General features: G+C 41.1%; 1 protein-coding gene and 1 long non-coding RNA gene across 7 annotated transcripts; one reads left to right on the top strand and one right to left on the bottom strand.

Annotated features, from left to right (window-relative positions):
- Positions 1-81: 81 nt before the first annotated feature.
- On the bottom strand, positions 82-12,986 carry LOC117447996 (uncharacterized). Of its 6 annotated transcripts, none has more exons than XR_011643466.1 (7): positions 12,898-12,986; positions 2,556-2,695; positions 2,260-2,412; positions 1,232-1,368; positions 619-722; positions 344-457; positions 82-180 (listed from the first exon to the last, which is right to left on the bottom strand). It is a non-coding gene; the product is annotated as an uncharacterized lncRNA (long non-coding RNA). The 6 variants fall into 6 exon arrangements; XR_011643467.1 differs by having other exon boundaries at positions 344-411; XR_004552305.2 differs by having other exon boundaries at positions 623-722.
- On the top strand, positions 12,968-22,343 carry LOC117447995 (long-chain fatty acid transport protein 2). Its single transcript, XM_034085036.2, has 10 exons — positions 12,968-13,445; positions 15,036-15,245; positions 16,769-16,927; positions 17,019-17,143; positions 17,248-17,442; positions 18,128-18,218; positions 18,449-18,647; positions 19,593-19,690; positions 19,813-19,940; positions 20,942-22,343. The coding sequence occupies exons 1-10, from the start codon at positions 12,968-12,970 to the stop codon at positions 21,116-21,118; spliced, it is 1,860 nt and encodes a 619-aa protein (XP_033940927.1). The 3' UTR covers positions 21,119-22,343.
- Positions 22,344-24,283: the final 1,940 nt, after the last annotated feature.

Below are 24,283 nucleotides of genomic sequence, written 5' to 3'. Positions count from 1 at the left end.
CCCCCCCTTGCGTTGAAAATGGACGCTAAGGCCCCCCCCCTTGCGTTGAAAATGGACGCTAAGGCCCCCCCCCTTGCGTTGGAAAAAGCCGGCAGGGGACTTGACATAACGTCAACATAGGCCGACCTGGGAGTGAGGATGTGTTGGAAAGGGACATCCTCTTCATCTGTTTCCTGGGCCCTAAAAAGCAGAGCAAGAATAGGAACAGTGGTGAATAAGGGGAGAGAATACAGTTGGGAGCAGACTGAACAGAGGACATAGCAATATTCATGTTAAAATGTTTGCACAATAAATATTATGGCACTTTCGTTTATATTGCATTTTAATAGATCAGTTGTCATACCATGGTTGGATGTGCAGCATTTGGGTGCTCTAATCGATCCGAGAAGGGGTTCCGGATGTATGGCTTCCCTAAGGACGTAGATGGATGGCAATGGTCAACAGACAAAACCTGTGTCTGAAAGAGGACAACAACAGCAGAAAACTCTGTCATGTAAGTAATGTTCACAGAGGTGACATGACTTATTAACATTTTAAAGGGCATCATATTTCCAAGTGTAGAGAATTATGACTCTTCAATGACATTTGAAGTGTGCAGGGGAAACTGATCAAACCTACCTACCCACAGGTACACTTTGAAGACGACCAATATATTGGCAACAAATCAGGAGGAAATTTGAGGTTGAGGCCAGATGCTGTTCCAACAGTATTTATACATCGGCCTAAACCGAAAAGGAGAAAATTCACGTCAAGGAGTATGCCTCCAGCTGTCAGGAATAATGACCACACCTATTACTGCACATCAAACATTGGTATGATATATGAAGCTAACAATGTTTCCCATGTTATATCATTCAAGGATAGACTACACTCCTAATGCAACTTTCAGATTATACAGCTTCAAAAATACCAGGGTTCATGGATTCTCTGAAGACTCATATACCACATGTACATAATCTACAGATTTCTTCATACTGTAACATTGCCAATAGACGAACTTAGATGAATGTCACTATAGGAGTATAGTGTACCCTTAAATGACAATAGGTGCACATGTAAAGGCAGCATACACATAGCAATTGCCTTGTTATTGTTACAGAGATTCAGGGAGATATTGAGGTGGAGTTCCAAGGGAATGAAAGGGACATCACAGACAGAGAGAGTGAGACAGGTGTCAGCAGACTGCCAGGGGCCAGTATGTCAGGGGCCGACAATCAAGAGGCCACCTTACCAGAGATCAGTGTGCCAGGAACCAGTCAGTCAGGGGTAAGCTATGAAGAGGCCAGTTTGCCAGGGTCAGGTGCTCCAGGGACCAGACTGCCAAGGGCCAGTTGTGACCGGGCTCACGTGGAGGATCTAATGAGGCAACTGAGAAGGGAGAGATTACTAAGAAAGAGAGCCGAGAGGGCTCTGGTAAACCAGAAGAGGATTCATTCGGCATTAAAAACAAAACACAATTTGATTAATCTAAAGTTTCAAAAAATCTTCAACACAGACCAAATTAGAGCACTTGGGCAATCAAAAAAAGGTGGGATACGGTGGGGGAAAGAAACCGTGAAAAAAGCAAAACAACTAAGGTTCTGTTGTGGCACTACAGGATATAAAACCCTCCAAGCCATGAATATGCCTCTGCCTGACATCAGGACCATTCAGAGGAGGATGCAGCACGTCAAACTGGAGCCAGGAGTGTTGGGGGAGGTGTTTGATATGCTGAGGCTGAAGGCAGATGGCATGAGTGAGATGGAGAAGAAATGTGTGCTCACCTTGGTTGAGATGTCCATCACCCCTAGCGTGGAGCTGCATCTGGGAACAGGGAGGCTGTTTGGGAACACAACTCTACCTGGCCACAAAGCCCAGGCCACTCATGCCTTATTTTCATGCTGGCTGGTGCTACTACGTGGTGGAAACAGGTTGTGGCTTACCACTCACCGTGGGCCAGTCCCTATCGCCAGTGCATACTGGCAGTTACGTGGAGGATGGATCAGACCACTTGGCAGACTTCCTGGACACGCAGAACAGCAGCTGCAGTCCTCCTGACGTTCTGAGAGTGGAGCAGCTAGGAGACCTGACAACACCACCTGACATCACTAAAACCGAGTCCTGTGTGCTATACCACCTTGCAGGATACATCGTGAAAGGGTCATCAGCTTCTCACTTTGTGACAAATGCCAGTGTGCCCTAGTGAAAAATGTCAGTGATGGTGAAAATGAGAGAGCTGGTCTGCTGGTATTAAAAGAATTTAAAAGGGGTGCACTTTACCGTCCATCAGATGAGGTTTTCACCCTTGTTCAGAACGTGGAGCAGCTGTTCCGTGTGAGGACGAGCGATTCCCTCATGGAGTCCTCAAATGCAGTGTCACAGCTGGAACAAGAAGCCATGTTGCTGGACAGCAACCTGCCCTCATGCCATGACCTGAAGAAAAAAATCCTCTCAACATACATCAGGCTGAGATTAAGGATTGCATCAGAGTGCATCAGGGCTGAGAGGAAGGATAAACATAAAGGGTATCTTGGCAGCAAGAGTCAGAGTAAGAAGGCAAAGAAGACCCAACAGACCTCTGCACCGAAGGTCATAACATCTAGGCGATGTACTTGGCATCTCCATTCCCGGTCCTCCGTCAGCAGCCTCCAGCCTCCTCTTCCTTCAGCAGCAGCAGCCTCCGCCAGCAGCAGCCATATGAGGCTGACATATGAGGCTGAATAAAAAAAAAGTGCTAATTATTTTTTTTACTGTGTTTATTTTGTTAAAAATAAACATTTTGGATGCATGACCATGTTTTAGGCTCATCCTTCATTCACTGCTGTAGAGTAGCCTATTCAGTAGGCTATCATTTGTTTAAGACTGAATAATACCTTTGAAGAACAATCATTAAACTAGTGTGTATATTACAACACAAAGGAATCTATCCTAGCATGCCATCAAGCATTAAAAGTAGAGCTAGGCTAGTTGTACAGTACAGATGAGTTAACACGGAACAGTACAAAAAAAAAAACTAAGTACAGTCAACATGTCACATAATGAAATGTTAGTATATCCCAAAATGCAATGAAATATTTATCACAAACGCCACCTCATTTCTACTAGTGCTAGCAGTTAAGTCATATCATACAGAAAAAGCCGACTAAGGATGGCTGACACGGTCAGGTTCAGCAGATAAAAACCAAAATAACAATAAAAACACATAATCAATCTAAATCCTGCTTGTTAGTTACCCAGCATCATTGATATATAAGCTGCTAGCGATTCATTACTGAAATCTTACCTTCAAAGCTGACGAAGTCGCGCTAGCTAACTAGCAGGCAATGCTAGCAAAATTGGTTGTGACAACCAAGATAAAATATAGATAATTACGCTGTGCATATACAAATGAAGACCAGTATAAGCATCATAAAGGGCCTCTGATACAATATAGACAGTTGACAATTCAAAATAGTTCGATATTTCAGCAATGTAAGTGAATGAGGTCCAACGCCCAAATGACAATATGTTGAACTATTTCGATGTCCATACCCCGGAAGTAGGCGCCGCCATTTTTTACAACGGAGGTCTATGGGAGTGTCGTAACTCTTAGTATCTCTAGGGCTCTGGTGTAGTCCAAACGATAGCTGGGGATTCTGGGTAGTGTGGTGTCTTCTGCCATCCTTTACTCCTGGGAATGGACGCTCACATTACCTTTAAGGGCAGACGACATAAACGAATGCCGTGCTTCCATGAGCGTCAAATCCCGACGCAGATGGGAATACATTGCAATCAGTTGAAAGCTATTTGCGTCCCTTTATGACGCTGAAGGAGCCTAGGAGCGTCACAATTGGACGCCACGGACACTGACCAAACGTCGCTATTGGACGCTTAGGGAGTGAGAGTGTGTTGATCAAAGATGTTCTATTGAGAAGACGATCACTACCTGACAAAAGTTTTCAAAACCGTTTCTAGTCTTCGGTATTTCTAAACAAGTGACTACTGAAATCAATCTTACTAACTGCTGTCTGTGATTGCTTGTTTTGGCGTGAGAATAGTTTGGGCAGAGTGAGAGCGTGAGATTGAGAGTGAAAGCGTGTGTCACACGCCAGATGCGTGAGAGTTGGCAACCCTGTTAAAAGGGCCGATTTTCTGCGGAGGAATACTTAGTTCCGAGAACTTTTAATCCCATTTTTAGTGCCTGCTAGAGAGGTGGTACTATCCTGGGGAGAAAAAAGTACCAATTTTGATTGGCTGGGCGAATTGCAAACCACGCCCCGTAAAACTCTGAAAAGTTTTGTGAAGCTGCCATTGTATTTGCTGACATTAGCTTTATTAGCATTAGCATTAGCCCCGCGCACCAACGGAGAGAGAATAACAATGGCAACACAACAAAAACATGGGAGCGGTGGAGTGATGAGGAGGTGTCGGCGTTCTGGTGATTTACTCGGAAGGCTTCAGTAGAAGCTGTTGAATTTATAATGTACAGCAAACCAAAGCACAAGAGCGGCGCTCAAAAGAGAAAGGGCAAGAGAGAACAAAGAGATGTAACGGCGAAACTGATGAAATTAGACCGTTTTTTTGTCATACATCATCCTCGAAATCTCGATTAATTCGATAAAGTGATAGTGTGATTAGTTCACTGTGCCGTTGTCTCTGAGGCCAGGGCAGGCTGTTGTTGATAGCCTACATGTGGCGCTTATGAGTGGTTGTGTGTGTCTGTGCGTGTGAAAGCGCATCAGCGTGCGCTTATGTTTTGGGCGATTTATATTTGTTTATAAAACGTCAGATTTAACATCTTTACAGGTGGGCAGGTCAACTGGCCCGGATGAATTGGACGCCAGCATCCATCTTGTTTGATGTTTTCCCGCCTCCTAATGGCCAACAGCTCCACCAGCACTACAATTAATAAAATGATTCATTCAGCCAACATCTCTTGAAAACTGGTCTGTGTAGTTAAGTCAGAATTAGGTTTGCATATTCACATGAAAATATAAAATAGTTAATTTAAAGCACATTTACCAGCACCTATCGGAGTAACCAGCCGACAAATTAAGAAAAACAATTACCGAAGAGAGAAAGCATTACAGACTACATAGACCAATATTTAATTTTCCTCCCTAATGTTTTTCTTCACATGTCAAAAAAACGTTGGACTGTTAAATTGTTCAGAAAGCATACATATTTCGATCTAGCACTAACCAGACAACCATGGCAACCATGCTCGGGGGACTTATTCGCTGCTTTTGGTGTATTTTGTGGCAGAAGTACAGTGCCACTTACAGGCCCGGCATATGTACTACGCAGCAGGGTTTCCGCTAGGATTTTTTCTCGCCGGTCAAATGTCCGGGGAGAATATATTTTAACGGACAAATTTGAAACTTACCGGTCATATTTCACTAATAATAAGAGTTGTGTAGCAGAGTTTCCGTTCGCAGGTAATTACCGGACTATGAGCAGATATGCTGATGTTTAAAACTCAGTTCACGGGGCTCATTTTTATATTGCTTCAGTTTATAATAGTAACAGATCGAAAAATTCAGATTCATTTTTCAATAAATTATTCCACAAACAACAAACAACATAATTATTACATTCAAACAAACTACTTGTAGTAGATAACGTACATTATTGAAAAGTTTACATCAACTTTGAATAATAACACGGGAGAAACGGATCCTCTCTTTTCCCCTCTCCCTCCCTCTCTCTCCTGACAGCCCGTCAGTTTCTCATGCAGCTCGCTAAACAGAGGGCGGGGCTTCAGGTGATCATGCAGAGCTGCGTGTCTCGGTCAGACTCAGCAGCTGATCTGATCTCACTCGCGTTAATGTCCATATCGATCAGATCCAGCTCTCCTGATCGGCCTTTATAGAGAGCACCGATCAAACTATTAAGAGTGAATATCGGCCGATAATGATCTATCGGAGCATCCCTAATTATTACCAGACATTTTGACCGGCAGGTTTTGAATTTACCGTCTTTTAATACATTTTACCAGCTAAAAACCGGTAATTACCGGCTAACGGAAACCCTGCTACGCAGGGGTCGGCAACAGGCGGACCGCGGTCCGGATCCGGACCCAGCCACCGACCTATACGTACCCGGACCTATACTCAATATTAATAGGGGATTTCAATTTTGACGTGGCGATTCTATTTTAACCGCTGCCGACAGGGGCGAAAGAGACGAGTGAGCGATACAGGGAGAGAAATAAGCGGAGAGGAGAGTGAACAGGTGTGTTAGCGGCAGACAGGGAGAGACAAATAATTACACATGGCGCTCTCCAAGAAGAGGAAAGTGGACAGTGAGAACAGAGCTTGTAACCCTGAGTGGACGGACTCATTCATGTTCATCCTGCCCACTGGGAGCACAGAACCAGTGTGTCTCATTTGTTCAGAGACCGTGGTGCTCATTAAAAGTGCCAAAACGCCACTATGAGACAAAACACAAAGTGTTTGACCAAACATTCCCTCTCAAGTCAGAACTGAGGTCACAAATAAAAAATGAGCACCTGCATGTGTATATGAGAATGGCCCTGGCCTGACACAATTTCAGCCCAGATTTAAACTCCAAGCAGGACAAGCTCAGCTCAATTCTCGCACTGAATACAAAAAAGTGAGTGAGGGACTGCAATATAAGAGGGAAAGAAAGAGAAACTTTAAAACTGTTCAATTGTTATGATGTGTAAAGACTGATATTGTTCTATAATCGTCTGAAACTGTTAAGTCATGATGTGAAACGGTTAACAAAGAAAAAGGGAAACTCAAGCTGCTGCTACACTTTATCTTATTTATCTAAAATTAAGCAATTTTAAGATGCACATATCTCAAAAGCTATTTTATTTATTTTCTCTATTTTATTTTTAAATGCAGCCCGAGAGGAACATTACACATATCCACAGCATGTTACTGTATAGTTAAATGTTAATTGACAATAAATATTGTTTTTTATGAATTGTACTTTCTTTCTTTGATTGGCAGTCAGTTGTTGATTACATGCAGACGTTGATAAAGCTACAGGCTACTTCAATATATATCCCACTAATTCATAAAGAAAGTAAGACATTTTGATGTTCCGAACCTTTGCATGGGGGGATTTTCTCTAACTGGACCTCGTTGAATTTTAGTTGAATACCCCTCTACTACAGCGTCTCCAGCGGGTCGAGCGGTCTCATGTGGACGGACACGTTTCTTGAGCTGATTCCGTGTGGACGGAAGACTTTTTTGATATCCGGTTCGTTTTCGTCTCCGTGTGGACGGACCGGGGTCTTAGTTTCTCCAGCATTTCTTAACTGAGTAAATTGTCAACAGTATAAGTAACATCTCTGTTTTTATTGCTTTAAAAGAAAACCAGCTAACCATTGTGCATCACTAGGATCATAAACCCACCAGTTTAAATATCAAGGTTATCGTCAATCAATACTGGAAGGCCTGTATCGCAACACACCTATGTGTTGAGAGTGTCCTCTTCTTCTACGTATCTTTAATTTCACCTCCCCTTTAAGGACATAGAGATGTGATGTACACCAAATGTCTGGTATCTTTCACACAGTGTTGTTCCAGTGTCTACTTGCAGTTCTCTTGGCTTCCCTTGTGTTTGATTAGGCTTTATATGTGACATTTGTACAAGTGAGTGTCAAAGCAGCATAACGCAGGTATGTACAGAAACATAGTGCCTTTTTTGTATTGCTATGACCATATAATAATAATTAATAGTATTTAAATATGTGTTCAAAGCTGTGTCTGTAAAATATATTGTTCAGGGATTTAGTTGGATCAAAACTCAAGACTTTGTTTTATTTAAATTCTCAAGTCATGTTAAGTCTTTGGAGTTCAGTCTCACAGCAGGAAAGCCCCAGGTTATTTTCGTGACGTACATTTGACCTGTGTCTCTGTGACGTCAACCTTTAGAATTAGCAAATTAACTCAGTTTTAGGTTTAAATGTATTAATTTCTGGTTATGGGTCTGTTGGTTTGAATACATACATTTCATTGTCTGCAAATCTAGTTTTAGCCCTGCTTATGGGACAACCCAAGCAAAGAGGCTTTACAAGAACATTAGACCCTCACCACTTGATATTTGTGTGTGTGAGACTAGTAGCTGGGCCCCTCCTCAAAATTAAGCAGATAAACAGCTCAGTTTAAGCAGAGTACGCCCCCACCCCTTGCTCAGTTTGCGGATTTATAGTATAGGTTGCCATTAGCAGTGCGTCCATAGTTGTTATGACTTCTGATATGAATATAAATAAGTGGATTTCAGTCTCTGCAGCTGGAACTTAATGTCCTTTTCTGCAATTATTATCAGAATAATACAACCGCAGTAAACGGGTTTAACCTGGAGGTGTCGCATGTGTAAATCAGTGCAAAACAAAACTTCCTCTCCTTTTTTATCATCTGATTCAATCCACGTTCACGGTGGTAGAGACTCAGGATTGTGGGGGTTAATATGTTTCAAACTATCATATCTTTTTAAAACACCACAGAAGACTATAATATGTGTAACAGCAATGCAGCAACAGGATCTTTTATAGCAGGTGCTAATACATTTTGTCTCAACAGTATAATAAGTACATTATAGCTTACTAGTTAGTTACTACAGAAAGAGAATGCAAATGCAAAGTTTATTCCAAAAACAGACACCACAGTCTAAACCATAGTCAGCTGTGGATTTAATAAAAACTGTTGCTTTGTGCACAAACGCTTGTTATGCATAAACATGCAACAAGTATATTTACCGCGGTGAATTTAGTTTTAGGTTGGATATTCGACGGACATTCGCGGACCCGCCAGCAGCGTCAGTTTCCCCTGCTGCTGGCTGCATTACGACGGGGAGATCTTCTCCGCGAAACGAGGCTTTCACTTACACAAGAACATTTTTCTTTTTAATAAATCGACAGCTTCCCGATCGAGTGAATGTGAAGCAAATCCACGCTAGAGCATGCATTTGTTGAACAAACCTCTTTTTATTGCATTTTAATACTTTAAATACGTTTTATTATTATTTTTGATGGAAAAATTAGCTTATTTCTTCAATACCTTCCAGGTCATGTGACATAATCACTCAAAATCAGTGCTGGGTCAAAGAACTACACTGGCTGCATAGGACACATCTATTTTTATTGCATATTAACACTCTAAATATTTTTATATTAATATTTTGATGGAAAAATGAGCCTATTTCTTCAATACCTTCCAGGTCATGTGACCGATTCACTCAAAAATCAATGCTGGGTCAAAGAACTACACTGGCTACATAGGACACACCTCTTTTTATTGCATTTTATTACTTTAAATATTTTATATTAATAATTTGATGGAAAAATTTGCTTATTTCTTCAATACCTTCCAGGTCATGTGACCTAATGACTCAAAATCAGTGCTGGGTCAAAGAACTACACTGGTTGCATAGGACACACCTCTTTTTATTGCATTTTAAAACTTTAAATATTTTATATTAATATTTTGATGGAAAAATTAGCCTATTTCTTCAATACCTTCCAGGTCATGTGACCGATTCACTAAAAATCAATGCTGGGTCAAAGAACTACACTGGCTGCATAGGACACACCTCTTTTTATTGCATTTTATTACTTTAAATATTTTATATTAATATTTTTGATGGAAAAATGAGCCTATTTCTTCAATACCTTCCAGGTCATGTGACCGATTCGCTCAAAATTAATGTTGGGTTAGGGTTAGGGTTAGGAAAATACACAAGAAGAGGAACAATTTCCAAAGCCTTAACCAGTGGTGTCAGAAATTATACACTATGTTAAGACAGACACCAGTAGAGGAAATAATGGCTGGTAACATAAGCAGAAGCCTCACCAAAGACGTGTTAAAGAAAATATCCTCTGAAGTGAAGAAAAGTGCAAGGCTCCACGATGACATGATGCTTGAACTCATGTTGAATAAAAAAATAATCAAAAAGACCAGCAGTCATGCATCATCAAAAGGCTATCTTCAGCACCTACAAATTGATCCGTTTGCTGTACATTTATACACAGATGCTGGAATAAAGATATTGACTGAGCACTTGAAAAAGCCAACACCTACGACTCTCTACCTTGATGCCACAGGCAGCGTGATACAGAAAATTCCTGATCAAAATAAGCGGGTCTTGTATTATGCTTTGGTTTTGCCCGGAATGGGTAAGGATAAGCCTCCCTTGCCTGATCACCAACAGCCATTCCATTCAATCTATTTCCCATTGGCTCATGGAATTTAAAAGAAAGTTGTCTTACATAACAAAAAGAAAGATAGCACAGGTTGAGACAGATTATATAGTTGGGCTCTGATAAACAGTGTGCTTCTGTCTTTTAACAGGGAAAATATGTCAGTGTACCTTGACAGAGCATTTGAGATAGTGTCTGGATAAACTGAACTGATTCCTAACTTCACTGTGCTGCATCTGTGCTCTGCTCATATCATGAAACAAAACATTCTGTTTTGCGTACATCCTGAACTGCACAAGTATGCAGGAAGCCCTTGATGTTTTTTATCATGTGTGTGTTTTTTGATGCAGAGGAGTACACTCATTCGGTGAAACAGAGCTAAATGTACCTCGACGAGTGCATTTTGCAAACTCGGGACTTGAAACTGGAGGAAAGTGGACATGTAATGGGAGAGGAGGAAAGCAAAATGGAAACAAATGCTCATAGCATTATTGGAAAGTCCCCTTTTACACAAGCTTTTCAAGTCAGGCGGGACCAAGCAGAGAGTGACATTCTCTCTGATGATGCTGTTCATGTAAAAAACCACTACCTCTGTCCTGGTGTCATTGATGCACTGTTAAAAAACTACATGGGGATCTTCCCATTGTGGAGTGGTTTGTTGCTTGGGGATCTGTCGCGAGACTTGCGACATAGAAAAGGTACCTCTAAAAAAGATGGAAGTCATAAAACCAGGGATACCAACTGCCATGTTGAGCTCTGGTATGGGTTGGTCAAACACTCCATCCTTTTAAAAAAAAGTACTTGAGACCAGCTGAGTTCGTCTCCAAAATGTATGCCTCAATACAAGGAAGATAGAGCACATTGAGGAACACAATCTGCCAATGCATATTCTGGACAAAAACTTTGGACAAACTAGCAGGCCAGATGATGACCACGAGGAACAGTGGAACAAGTGGGAAAGTTCTGCTGGTCACACCAAGTCCAAGTCCAAGTACTTCAATCCACCAAAAACACTACCCAACCCCAAGAGCCCACCTGCCACAAAGGTGAAGAAAAGAAAAGTGGACCAACAGGAAAAAGACGCACAGGGAAATGTGAGTTTCTCTAAGACTTACTATGTTCAAAGTGTGTAAATTGTTCTCCAGCATTTTAATTGTAACAATGGAATAGGTAAATATTGTCAGAAAGTAAAGCATGGACTAAATTGGTAAAGAGTGAGGTGAAGGACAAAGGACATGAAGTATTATAACCCAAGATGATTAGGTGCATGTTGTAGGGGGAGAATATGAAGATGAAAAATGTAAATACAGCTTACAAACTTATAACATAAACTATATTTCCAAATCAGACTTTAAACTGCAATTACAGTTTCTGTTCCTGAGCAGCCTGTTTAATGTCATTTAGTGAAAACTCTAAAAGGGACTGAGGTTAAATGCATAAATGTGTCTAAATATTTAGAGTGTTAAAATGCAATAAAAAGAGGTGTGTCATATGCAGCCAGTGTAGTTTTTTGACCCAACATTGATTTTGAGTGAATCGGTCACATGACCTGGAAGGTATTGAAGAAATAAGCTAATTTTTCCATAAAAATATTAATATAAAATATTTAGAGTGTTAAAATACAATAAAAAGAGGTGTGTCCTATTCAGCCAGTGTAGTTCTTTGACCCAACATTGATTTTGAGCGAATCGGTCACATGACCTGGAAGGTATTGAAGAAATAAGCTCATTTTTCCATCAAAATATTAATATAAAAATATTTAGAGTGTTAAAATGCAATAAAAAGAGGTGTGTCCTATGCAGCAAGTGTAGTTCTTTGACTCAGCATTGATGTTGAGTCATTAGGTCACATGACCTGGAAGGTATTGAATAAATAAGCACATTTTCCCATCAAAAATATTAATAAAACGTATTTAAAGTATTAAAATGAAATAAAAAGAGGTGTGTTCAATAAATGTATGCTCTAGAGTGAATTTGCTTCACATTCACACGATCGAGAAGCTGTCGATTTATTAAAAAGAACATTTTTCTTGTCTAATTGTAAAAGTCATTTGTTGATGGTCCCTAAGTGAAAGCCTCGTTTCGCGGAGAAGATCTCCCTGTTAAACTGACGCTGTTGGCGGGTCCGCGAATGTCCGTCGAATATCCAACCTAAAACTAAATTCACCGCGGTGTATATTTAAATAAATACATCCTGCTAGCTGCAGCCCGAGGTACCCAGCACGTGTCAGAACCAACCATAGACTGTATATATATAAAGGTCAGAACTTCAGAACTATGCGTTGGTCTCGCGACACTTTAACAAGCAATCGATGCAGCTCGTGGGATAAACAGTTTATGAGGCAGCTGTTTTGTAGTTTGTTGTCAGCAACGTAAGGCTAGTCCCCACAGACTCACATACACAGACATGTGTTAATAGTTATCTCAGCATTAACTGAATTATTTGATAAAAACCGTGGCCTTACAGGCTGATATTAGGAGTGGCTAAACATATCGTAGTAGCAGCCTGCATAGACTTAAGTTTAAGGGAACATCGTTGTCCACAATAATAAACCTTCTCCAGCCCCTGTGTTTGTGCAGCATAGCTGGAGAATATTCCAACACGATAATAGCAATGAATTTGGATATAAATGAACGTGAAATCAGTTCACGGTACTGAGAAAAACAACCGGTCTGGCAACCAGAAAACACTCCGGAATGAAGGAGGGGTCAGCGGGACAAAGTTGAGCACCGCCCCGGGTTGAGTGGGTGAACCTTGTCACATACTTCACATGAATAAAATGCATGTCTCTGCCTCTCCGTGACACATGCCTCCTGCGTCGTGGTCTCTGCAAAAATGTACATTTGGTTCACCGTTTTAGCCGGACTGGCTCTTCTGTCCCTCTCCTTCATCAGGACACTTTTCCCGTACTTAGGCGATGACTACGCGTACATCCTGAGGAGCATTAAACTCGGCATCAGGCTCACCAAGTACAAGAAAGGCAAACAGTTTTACAGCGTCTTGGACTGCTTTTTGGATGCAGTGAAGAGCCATCCGAATAAGATCTTTGTGCACTTTGAAGGGCGGGAGTATACGTATGGAGAGGTGGATAAACAGAGCAACAAGGTGGCCCGGGCTCTGCAGACTGAAGCCCGGCTGAAGGAGGGGGATGCGGTCGCCTTGTTTCTGGTCAACGAGCCCAGTTTCATTTGGACTTGGCTCGGTTTGGCCAAGCTGGGCTGTCCGGCTGCTTTGCTCAACGTTAACATCCGATCAAAGTCTCTGCTGCACTGTTTCTCCTGCTGCGGGGCAAAAGTGATCATTGCTTCTGAAGGTGAGTTGCAGAAAGATGGTAAAAAGGTGTCAGGGGGGCGCATACAATGAGAGTGGGGGTTTTCCAGTTAATCTGTAAGCGTGCACAATAGTGCAAAGTACAAAGGCCAACAAGTACTTTCAGTGTTTACATTTTGTGCAACTTCCAGTGTTGCCTTTACTCAAATACTGTGCTCCAATCACAGTTTGGAGATGATTGAACTAAGTAGTACAGTACTTTGATTGTATGCTAATTCATTATACTACATGTTTAGTACCAAAGTAACATAATGATAATTTCACATATTCTTTTTATTGATCGAATTACTGGAAAATTCTCTGGGATATTCAGATTTGTGGATCTAAGATTTTGGCCATATTACCCAGCCCTACTTCATTACTGTATTTTCCCTCTGACAGCTGTATTTACCTTGCAGGAAAGCCATGCAATTTACATACATTTGATAAGATAATAAGATGATCTTATCAACGTAGTGACCTTTAAGTTTTCTTCAGGTACACAACAGACAGCAGACTGCAAAGGTAGCTCCTATGTTTTGAATTGAGCCTGAGAAACCAACCATTCCTACTTTGGGTTGTAACTTTATTAGAGAATGAAAAATAACATGAGTTGTGAGATTTTTTAATATCCTATGATTATTAATATTTTACACACACTATGTACTGTATGCTTCTCCTTCCTGAACCTTTAACTCTCACACACACACACACACACACACACACACACACACACACACACACACACACACACACACACACACACACACACACACACACACACACACACACACACACACACACACCCACACACACACACACACACACACACACACACACACACACACACACACACACACACACACACACACACACACACAACTTTCTTAACATTACAAACTGGGCCCGATGTTCTGTAGCGCTATTACGCCCTGTCATTTAATTATTGGGGTTACTCACCGTTTTAGAACATTGTAAAACTTGTTTGCTACTGTGCTGCTACTTAAACCTAATTAACAGATCTGAGTTGATCTTCCTCTGATGGATTACAACCCAAAGACACTTTGATTTGAATATTCTCATCAACAATAAGGCTACATATTGCGTTTGTAGAGGTTCTAATCAGCCTTTATGAAGACCTTTTCCTACAGATTACAGGCTGTTAATTATCAGTTTGTTTTAGTCTGCACTACCGGTGAGAAGTTAAAACAAATGAACACGATAGAAACTGAAAGATGTGTTAACTGTTATTATATGAAAGGCCACATTTGATAATAATGAGTTGTATCACCCAGTCCTAATCTCCAACAGTAGTTGAATCACTCCCATATGGTTTCAGTTACTTCACTGTACATTCAGTCCTGGATGCTGGGTTCATTCGAGGCACTCTGAGAACTTGTTTCTCCGCTCTCCCACTTTAGAGCTAGAGTTCCCCCCCAAGAGAAATACACACATTTAGGCTGAATATCCTGCACCATGTGCTCATGTCCCAGTGGGATGTGAGGTAACCCGATCCAAGCCTACATGTGCTGCATTGCGCAACACAGCGCTCTGACATTGTTGTGCAGAACTTGAATACTTCTCTGTGTTTCAGAGCTGCAGGGCGCTGTGGAGGAGGTTCTACCGACGCTGACGGAGCAAGGCATCAGTGTGTTCCTCCTGTCAGAGGCCTGCAGCACCCCGGGAATCAACTCTTTGTCTGACAAGATCTCCCATGCCTCGGATCAGCCAATGTCCCGGGACCTCCGGGCCAACGTCACCATCAAGAGCACTGCTCTGTACATCTACACATCGGGCACCACAGGTACACCAGGAACTCCTCTGAAACACCTGTAGCTAAAACTGATGCACTTTTATATCCTGCAAGTAATCCTGACTGCTTTTGAGGGGTTTTCCTTTTGCTGAGGGTTCCCTTCAGAGAGAGTTTCCCTTTCACCCCCCCCCCCCCCCCCCCCCCCCCCTGCCTGAATTCCTCCAATGGACTCCTTTGTTTACTTCCGTGACATAGTGTCAACAAGAACCCTATCTGCTCGCCTGGTCTTCAACCTTCCTAAATTCTCCCACACCACTCTATACCATGCTGCGAATGGATCTGGCCCTTCCTATATCCAGGACATGGTTAAACTGTACACCCCAGCACGTGCACTCCGCTCTGCATCAGCCAAACGGCTCGCTGCACCCTCGCTGCGAGGGGGACCCAAGTTCCCATCAGCAAAAACACGTGGGTTTGCTATCCTGGCTCCAAAATGGTGGAATGAGCTCCCCATTGACATCAGGACAGCAGATAGCTTACACACCTTCCGGCGCAGACTGAAAACTCATCTCTTTCGACTCCACTTCGAGCGATAAAACTATTAACAAAGCACTTATATACTAATAAAGGGCTGGCTTACCTAAAGCCAGTTGAGTAGCACTTGAAATGTTTTGCTCTATGAAGCCTGATGTACTTATATGATTCTGTTTTCTTCAAGTTTGTATTTTGTTGGTCGAATGCACTTATTGTAAGTCGCTTTGGATAAAAGCGTCAGCTAAATGTAATGTAATGTAATGCTCTGATTGGTTAGCCGGCCGTGTCTGTTGTTATAAGAGATGTGTCAGAAATGTCTGGCCCCTTAGCTTATCACTTACAATGTGTTGGAGCGCTAGCCAATAGAATTGAGAGTGTTCCATAGTGATGTCACTATGTTACGGTATTTAAAAAAGGAGTCCAATGGAGGCATTTCAGGCAGGGTGGTGAGTGTCAGGAAGAGAAACTCCCTCTCGGGGGATTTCAGCTTCTGCAGACCAATTACACGCACAAAAAACCTATTTCAGTCAGACAACTCACGTGTTCCTTTAACATGTTTATTAGAAGCAGTATATAGTTGAATTTGGCGACTAGGCTCGGGCATCATCACTCCATAGATATACATAGCACGATGAGTGATGATTAAATAACTAACCCCCGAGCCTACAGGTGGAAGCTTGGGTGGAAGCTGGGGTGGTGGTGGGGCAGGCAAGCAGCAGCGACGTAGAGGTTGCTGCAGCAATAGCAGCAGCAAGCAAAGCATGGAGAGATATCTGGCAGGTTAAATAGAGCGGCATATTAAGGAGACTCTGTTTGGTTGGTTGTAGAGTGGCAAGGGGGCATTATGTATGAATGCAGCATAAGTGCTCGAGTTGACTGCCTGAACTAGCTCGCAGGCTTCGCCCCATGTAACACACTACAGGAAAGGGAAACCCCAAAAAAGCAAATTAGAGTGTGATGTTCCTTTTTAAAATGTATTGTACTAGCTGTGCCTGTTTTATGTAAGAACCTGAGATGACTGTATTCTTTGACTTCTGAAGGTTTGCCTAAAGCAGCCGTTGTCACCCATGAGAGGGTTTGGGCCGCCTCCTTCGTCCAGGCAGCGTGTGGCATCACATCAGAGGACATCTTCTACATCAACCTGCCGCTCTACCACAGCGCAGGCTTCCTCATCGGGATGGTGGGAGCCATCGATAGAGGTAATATAATCCTCCTCAAACTGAAAAGCACTCACAGACAAGTGTTGGCCATTTAAGAAGCCGATGTATACTTGTATTTATGTATTTGCAGGTATAACTATTGTTCTGAAGAGGAAGTTCTCTGCCTCTCAGTTCTGGGACGACTGCAGGAAGTACAATGTGACCGTGATGCAGTACATCGGGGAAACAATGCGCTACCTCTGCAACACACCCAGGGTAAAAGTGACCTCAAACGGCTTGTTCAATTGTTAAAGTATACATTTGATGGAAATTATGAAGCTTTTTATGTCCCTGTTTGACTCAAATCTTACTTTTTGCAGAAAGACAATGAGAGGAACCACGGAGTGAAGGTCGCCATCGGTAACGGAGCCCGCACTGATATTTGGACAGAGTTTCTGGATCGCTTCGGGGAGATTAAAGTCAGAGAGTTGTACGCTGCCACCGAGGGAAATATCGGCTTCATCAACTACACGCCCAAGATCGGAGCCGTGGGGCGGGTCAATTTCGTCCACAGGGTACGTAGAGGAATATGTTTGCAGCAATGTTTTAGTAAAGACTGAAACATCTTAATAACTATGAGATAATTTGTCATGAAAACTTGTGCAGACATTCTTGTTTTCCAAAGGATTAATCCTAATAAGACTGCTTATTTATCCCCTGTTTTTTCCTTAATCGCTAGCACCATTTCCTGAACTCAAAATTTGGTTTGAAGTGTTCTTTGGATAAGGATAAGCCTACATGTAGACACTGAAAATCACAAGAAAGCTCCAAGGGTATATTTTTTTGATATGGCATTAGTCATGTTAGACCTATAAACATCGTTTATACTCTAGTAACTGTTGAAAAGAGAGTGCCTTGGACTTTTTTGTGATTTGCATGATATGTTTTATGTTGGTCATTCTTTAACTTTTTCCATTGTGCCACCATCAGTTTGGTATACATTTTCAGATTCCAAATAACCTCAATATTAATGTTGGTACCATCAGCCGAAAGCACTTTGTTATTAGTTCTACCTAGCAAATGTTAGCATGCTATCACGCTAAACTAAGATGTTGAACATGGTTAACATTATACCTCCTTAGTATCAGCATGTTGCTGAAATCCCCACTGTGTCTAAGTACATCATCTAGATGCTAGCGTGGCTGTTAAAGTTGTCCGACACAATATGACTCTTACTGAATAACTTTTTCTCTCTTCTAGTATTTCTTCCCGTACACTTTGATCAAGTTTGACACTGAGAAGGAGGAACCTGTGAGGAACTCTGAGGGTCTGTGTATCGAGGCAATCGCAGGTGAGACACATTCACAGTTGAAAAAACGTATCTATTTTCTTATTGCACTTTCTTTGACATAAGACCAGCAGTTCCTCATCGTTGACTTAAAACCGCAAACTATTTCTCAATTAGTCGAATAAAATCAAGCAAATTGTAGAAAAAAAAAAGTAGCTCAATAGTAGGTCAATAGCGTGACCTCGAGTCTCAGGGAAACTGTGATTGACATTTTGAATGCATCTTGTTGTCAGGTGAGACGGGGCTCATGGTGGGGAGGATCACTCAGAGGTCTCCCTTCGTTGGATACGCTGGCAACCATCAGCAGACCGAGAAGAAGAGGCTGCGTGACGTGAGGAAAAAAGGCGACCTGTACTTCAACACCGGAGATTTACTCCGGTTTGATGAGATGAACTTTGTGTACTTTATGGATCGAGTGGGTGACACTTTCAGGCAAGTAGCAACTCACTTTGTGTTGATGTGTTAGTTTTTTGTCTCTGAATAGTATGTTTTATTTTAAACGTTTCAGCACGGATACATCAGATCTAAACAGCTCTGTGTGGAGATACCCTTCATTTTTTGGGAAGATACCTCGAACCTGCATACAATTTAAAAGAGTCAATTAATTTTCTTTCTTCACATTTATAATACTGGCTGAATTGGAGGGTTGCAGTTACATAATTTCTAACTTTGGACTGCCCCTAGCAACTGTTTGCTCCCAGCCCCTGCAGTCAATGTGTTGATGTATCCCAGGGCTAGATACTTAACCCCGTGTTTCTCCCGATGGCATCGCCAACGGTGTGTGAATGTTAGCTTCCTTGAGCAAGTGGCACATTGCTCTGTGAGAATGAGGTGTTAATGGGTGAATGATGACTTTTAAATGTAAAGCGCTTTGAGGGGTCGTAAAGACTGGACATAGTGCAATCTACCATTTACCCCCCATTTATACATTATAAGCTTTATTTCCATTAATTTCCACACAAATCCAGATACTGCATCTTCTTAGTTTTAAGGCATTTCTACCAGCCTAAAAAGGAACTTATGTTGGGGGTCAAAAGCCACTGATCTCATGTCTATCTCTTTCTCGTGAACGAAATATCTTGGGAACACCTGGACGGAATTTCCTCAAATTTAGCACAAACATCCACCCGGACTCTACCGATAAAGAAGGATTAGGGGGTCAAAGGTCACTGTGACCTCACAAAACACGTTATTGGCAATAACTCAATAATTGATATGCCAAGTTTGACAATTTGATGCAACTGTAAACTGCAGCTTGAGTTGTGAGTCAGCAATTCCAGTTTCTTAATGTCTGGTGCTAGCCAGGTCAAGTAATTTGGGATAACATGTTGCACAAGTGTCTCTTATTTTAATTCATGATGGTTGATGTTGTTGCAGATGGAAGGGAGAAAACGTTGCCACATCAGAGGTTGCAGATATTCTCACATTGGCTAACAGCATTTTGGAGGCAAATGTCTACGGTGTTAAAGTTGAAGGTAAAAACACTTAACAAAACCACATTTTACAGATTGTAGTGTAGACGACGAGGATAAATGCAGTATTCCACTTGTTGCTTTTTCATATTTTCTGGAAGTATTTAATTAAATTGTGTGTTAAGGTCACGAGGGGCGGATCGGCATGGCAGCTGTCACTCTGAAAGAAGAAGACTTTGATTGTTTGCACGCCTACAAGCAGGTCGTCAACTACCTCCCCGCCTACGCAAGACCTCGATTCATCAGGATTCAGGTAAATACATATATGTATATGCTTTTCTGACTTTTCCCATGCACCTTCTGTCTTGTGAGGTCAAACATGATCCAACCTGGTTTCGATTTGACCTCTTTTGTTTGTTTCTGAACCTCTCTGTTCAGATCAGGCCACCCTTTTAAACTTGGATATCTGGTTTAGTAAGATTTAAAGACTTTTACAATCAATAGTATTTGGCATCGCCTCTTATCTAGCAAACAAGCTCTACTTGTTGGAGGTCGTTGTGGCTGTACTCTGTAAGGAGAACGACAGACACTACTCAGGTCTGAAATAATGCCCTCAACTCCTCTGCATTCTTTGGTAGAAATACAATCCTTTTTATTCACAGATATTTCTCCCAAAAGGGGCTGGAACTGATCATCAGTCAAAAATATAAAACCGTATAAGACAAGGCTCTTAGTAGTGAAGTTAGATATGAAACATTATTGAGTTTTCAAGTATGTTGTTGACCTTGGAAATAATACTTTAAAAATAACAATAATATTAATCGAAAAGTATTATGTCTACATCAATGAAATTATATGTGATCATCGGGTTAGTGCATTATATTATGCAGCAATATATGTAACCTTTTGTATGAAAGCCATTTCAAACATCACTGTTATTTACTTACTATTTTTTATTTAAGAAACTTCATTGTTACACCACATCTGATACCTAACCCATGTTGCAATTGAGAGTCAGGATGTCTGATGTTACCGATAACAGATCTACTATCAGTGCTCTTGTTTTCCCAAATTTAAAATATGTACACTTCACTGCGAGGAACTGGCTGGATGTTATAGCTTAACATGAGACTTCTGTGGTGTTACAAATAGAGTCATCTGCCTGCATGTGTGAGGTGTGAAATGTGGATCTGTGACTCCTGGCTGTTACCCGATACGCTCATTATGCGTCCCTCGAGTGTCATTCATTGTTTCGTTGTTTGCTTTCAAATATAAGAGAAAACTATTTTAAAGATCCCCCTATGTGTCTTGTAGCCCTGCCTGGAGATGACTGGGACGTTCAAGATGAAGAAAGTGAAATTGGTGGAGGAGGGATTCGACCCGGCTCACATCGAAGATCCTCTGTACTTTTTAGATTCGGAGAAGAAGTCGTACGTTCCCCTGACGGAGGAAATCTACAGAGCGATCGGTGCTAGGGAAATCAAACTCTAACCTCATCAGTCACTGTAGAACAAGACGATTGTTTACAAAGATGCAACATTTCATTCATGGAGCTTGTTTTTAAAAATAAACTAATCTCAGGAACGGACGGACTATGAAGCGTTACGTCATGTTTCAATAACCTAATTTTACTAACATATTTTTTAATTCCTCAAGTGACCTCAGCTCTAAATCTCATGAATATGAAAGTCATTTACACTAACTTTTTGTCTCTTTTTTGATTTAAATACCCCTTTTAGATCAAATATGTCTACCTCCCAAATATAGAAAATTGTGCAAATCACCATTAAATCCTTCTGTTGATCCGGAAAGATCTTTAAGCTGTTTTAAATTAAACTTGTGAACGTTTTTTTCTTACTTCTCCTCACAAGGTACACTTCCTTTTCAGCAGTTTCTTACCCAAGCTGTACGATGTGAAAAACAAATGCTGCCCATATATTTTCTGCGGTTTGTTTGATATATATTTTGTCCGGCGAGACATTCATCCACAGTCATATGAGAGCTGGATTGTAAAGAAATTGCAATCCCCGGACCAACTCTTCCCATACATCCTGTACCACAAAGCGTACGAAACAGGCGAAAACATGGAGTATCTTCAGATACATGTTTACTTGAATATATTATATATTATAACTTAAGCAATCCTACACTTGGACACTCAGGCCAAAAGGAGCGACTCAATGTAGTGGGAAACATCCAAGATTTTGAGGGAAGAAACCTTTATGACTTTCCATATTTAACGCGTCCATTCCCGACTTTGAGAGTCTCATCACCTCCACAGCGGAAGACTCCTCTGTTTCTGTCACTGCCGAATAACCACAACTAAACCTCATTGGCAGAAAATGTGAATATCCAGGGTTTCAAGTATAGATATGGCAGGTTAGGGGCCTAAATATTATAATAGTGCATGTGGTAATTACCTGAAAATCAGCCTTAACAAATGTGTGTGAAATGATTATATTCTTGTACATTTTATAAATTAAACAGATTGACCCCCAAATGAGAAAAAGTGTAAAATTGTTATTTCAAGTACTTATATGTTAAATATTATATGGGGTCAAAGATAATAGGAGGAATAAGAGATTTTATGTTGAGTTGACACGGCTTTAGTGCATGTCCACATTGTGTGTGAATTTGGTCCATAATGTTGACAGTATGTGAGGTACAGCTATGTCTTACAAGCTACTTTTAATAATTAAACTCTGGTTGTCTTTTTCCCCTGACCCTTTTTTATGATTGTTTAGATAAATAGTAGCTCTTGAAATTATCTTTTCAATACCAACTAAGCAACATTGTCTATCAGTGAACCTTTGCACTGATCTTCTGTTGACTCTTATATCAGCTTGTAAGCATGAACATCGCATACTGTCAGACTTCAGTTTTATGATGTATTGTAAGAGGGAGTGTTTTGGTTTTAGCTTGTTATTCTGCCTCTAAATCCTCTATTAATCTAGAAGCCTTTGTAACACATTTAAGGACAGTAACTTTGACTCTTGGGGGTGATTGACTTTTGACACTGATACTCAGACATTGTCACAAGCTTAGTCACGTGACCAACATGTTGAAATTTTGGACATCATTTCTTTTATCTTTAGTTGAACTTTACTCCCCCCCCCCATTACTCAGTAAATACAAATTGAAGCCAATTTGTCAACTGCAGCACTGTGATGTGGACATCTGAAATGACTTTTCATCGAATTAGGAGACATCTTGTCACTAGTTATTTTTTTCATATTCTTAGAATTGGAGGTATGTCATTTTAACTTCCTTTTTTGTTGAAACACCATAACTGAAGAATCCTTTAAGCCAGCTTTATACATTTAGTGGCTAGCATACCTAGCTAATGCAGTCTAATACACCTGCAATAAATCCCACCTTCAGGAAAGTTATAATGCTGTATATAGTACTAGTATATAATACTGTAGAGTCATTTTGGAGGCTGGAGTCTGTGATGCTGTTGGATTGTATTCATTTCATTTCATTTCAAACCTTTATTTAGACAGATAGGTCCCTTGAGATCATGGATCTCTTTTACAAGGGAGACCTATTGTATGATGTTTCTATTATTTTGTCCTCCCTTTTTACATGCCTGGTGGAAGGTTAAATATCGAATACCTCTCAGTGTATAACACTGATAGAGTTCAACAGCAGCCTAAAAAATACCATCAACACTTCTCTGAAACAAAAACACTTTCATGAAGGTAACATTTACTGTAAGACTGTTATAGAAGAGTGCATTAGCTAGCAACTGAGAGCATGTTTTCAAAACACGTCTGGAGGGGTATTACTTAAAAAAAAGGGACTTATTTCTGGCACAAAACAGCCAGTGAATCAGAAATAACGCCAGCAAATTCATTGGAACATCAGTAGGGGAGAGTGGGGTAAGTAGTGCCAATGTTTACTTAAAGTGCCATTAAAGCAAGGGGATTACAGTAATGCCTCCAACTAAAATATGTACATATAGTTTAGGATGTTGTGCATCCCTGGGAACAATCACTTCGGATCTTAAATAAACTGTTTGAGAAATATAGCTTTAGAAAAAAAAGTGGTTTTGTGGCACAACTTGCCCCCGGTGCGGGGTAAGTTGTGCCATTAGAGACAATACACTGGGGTAAATTGTGCCATTGATAATTGAAGTAAAACAGATCATCAGAAACTTTGCACTGATCTCGTCACCTTCAACATTCTCCACCAATCCAACATAGTTATAGGATTTGGATTTTTTACCTGCAAACTTCACATTGACAAAGTCACCAGCAAACAGATCCTTGTCACCATCATCATCATCATCACTCTGGACATCTGAACTCTCATAATGAGTGGTATCGCTAAGTGGAATCGGAAAGTCACTCTCTTCTGAGCTACTGGAGAGCACTTTCTTTTTGGGCTTGGTTGGTTTTGACCCTTTCAGAGCCCCCTTCTTATTTCCACTCATTTTCTTCTTTTCAGCCCGTTCCTTTTCTCTGCTGTGTGTCTTCTCCAGGCCACCTTCTGCCTCATCATTGGTGGTGGAGCTTTCTTCTGAGCTACTGTACACAGCTGTTTTCTTCTTGTTTTGGTTTGATTTGCAGAAAGAGAGCCCTTTTCTTCTCTCTTTCATTCTTTTTCTGTTCAGCCTTTTTGTCTTCTTTTTCTTTGTGAGCCTTCTCCAACTCC

Source organism: Pseudochaenichthys georgianus, chromosome 6 (genome assembly GCF_902827115.2).
Source record: "Pseudochaenichthys georgianus chromosome 6, fPseGeo1.2, whole genome shotgun sequence".
Classification (NCBI taxonomy): Eukaryota; Metazoa; Chordata; class Actinopteri; order Perciformes; family Channichthyidae; genus Pseudochaenichthys; species Pseudochaenichthys georgianus.
Note: the sequence above shows the minus strand (reverse complement) of the source record. Positions and strands in the feature narration are given on the sequence as shown.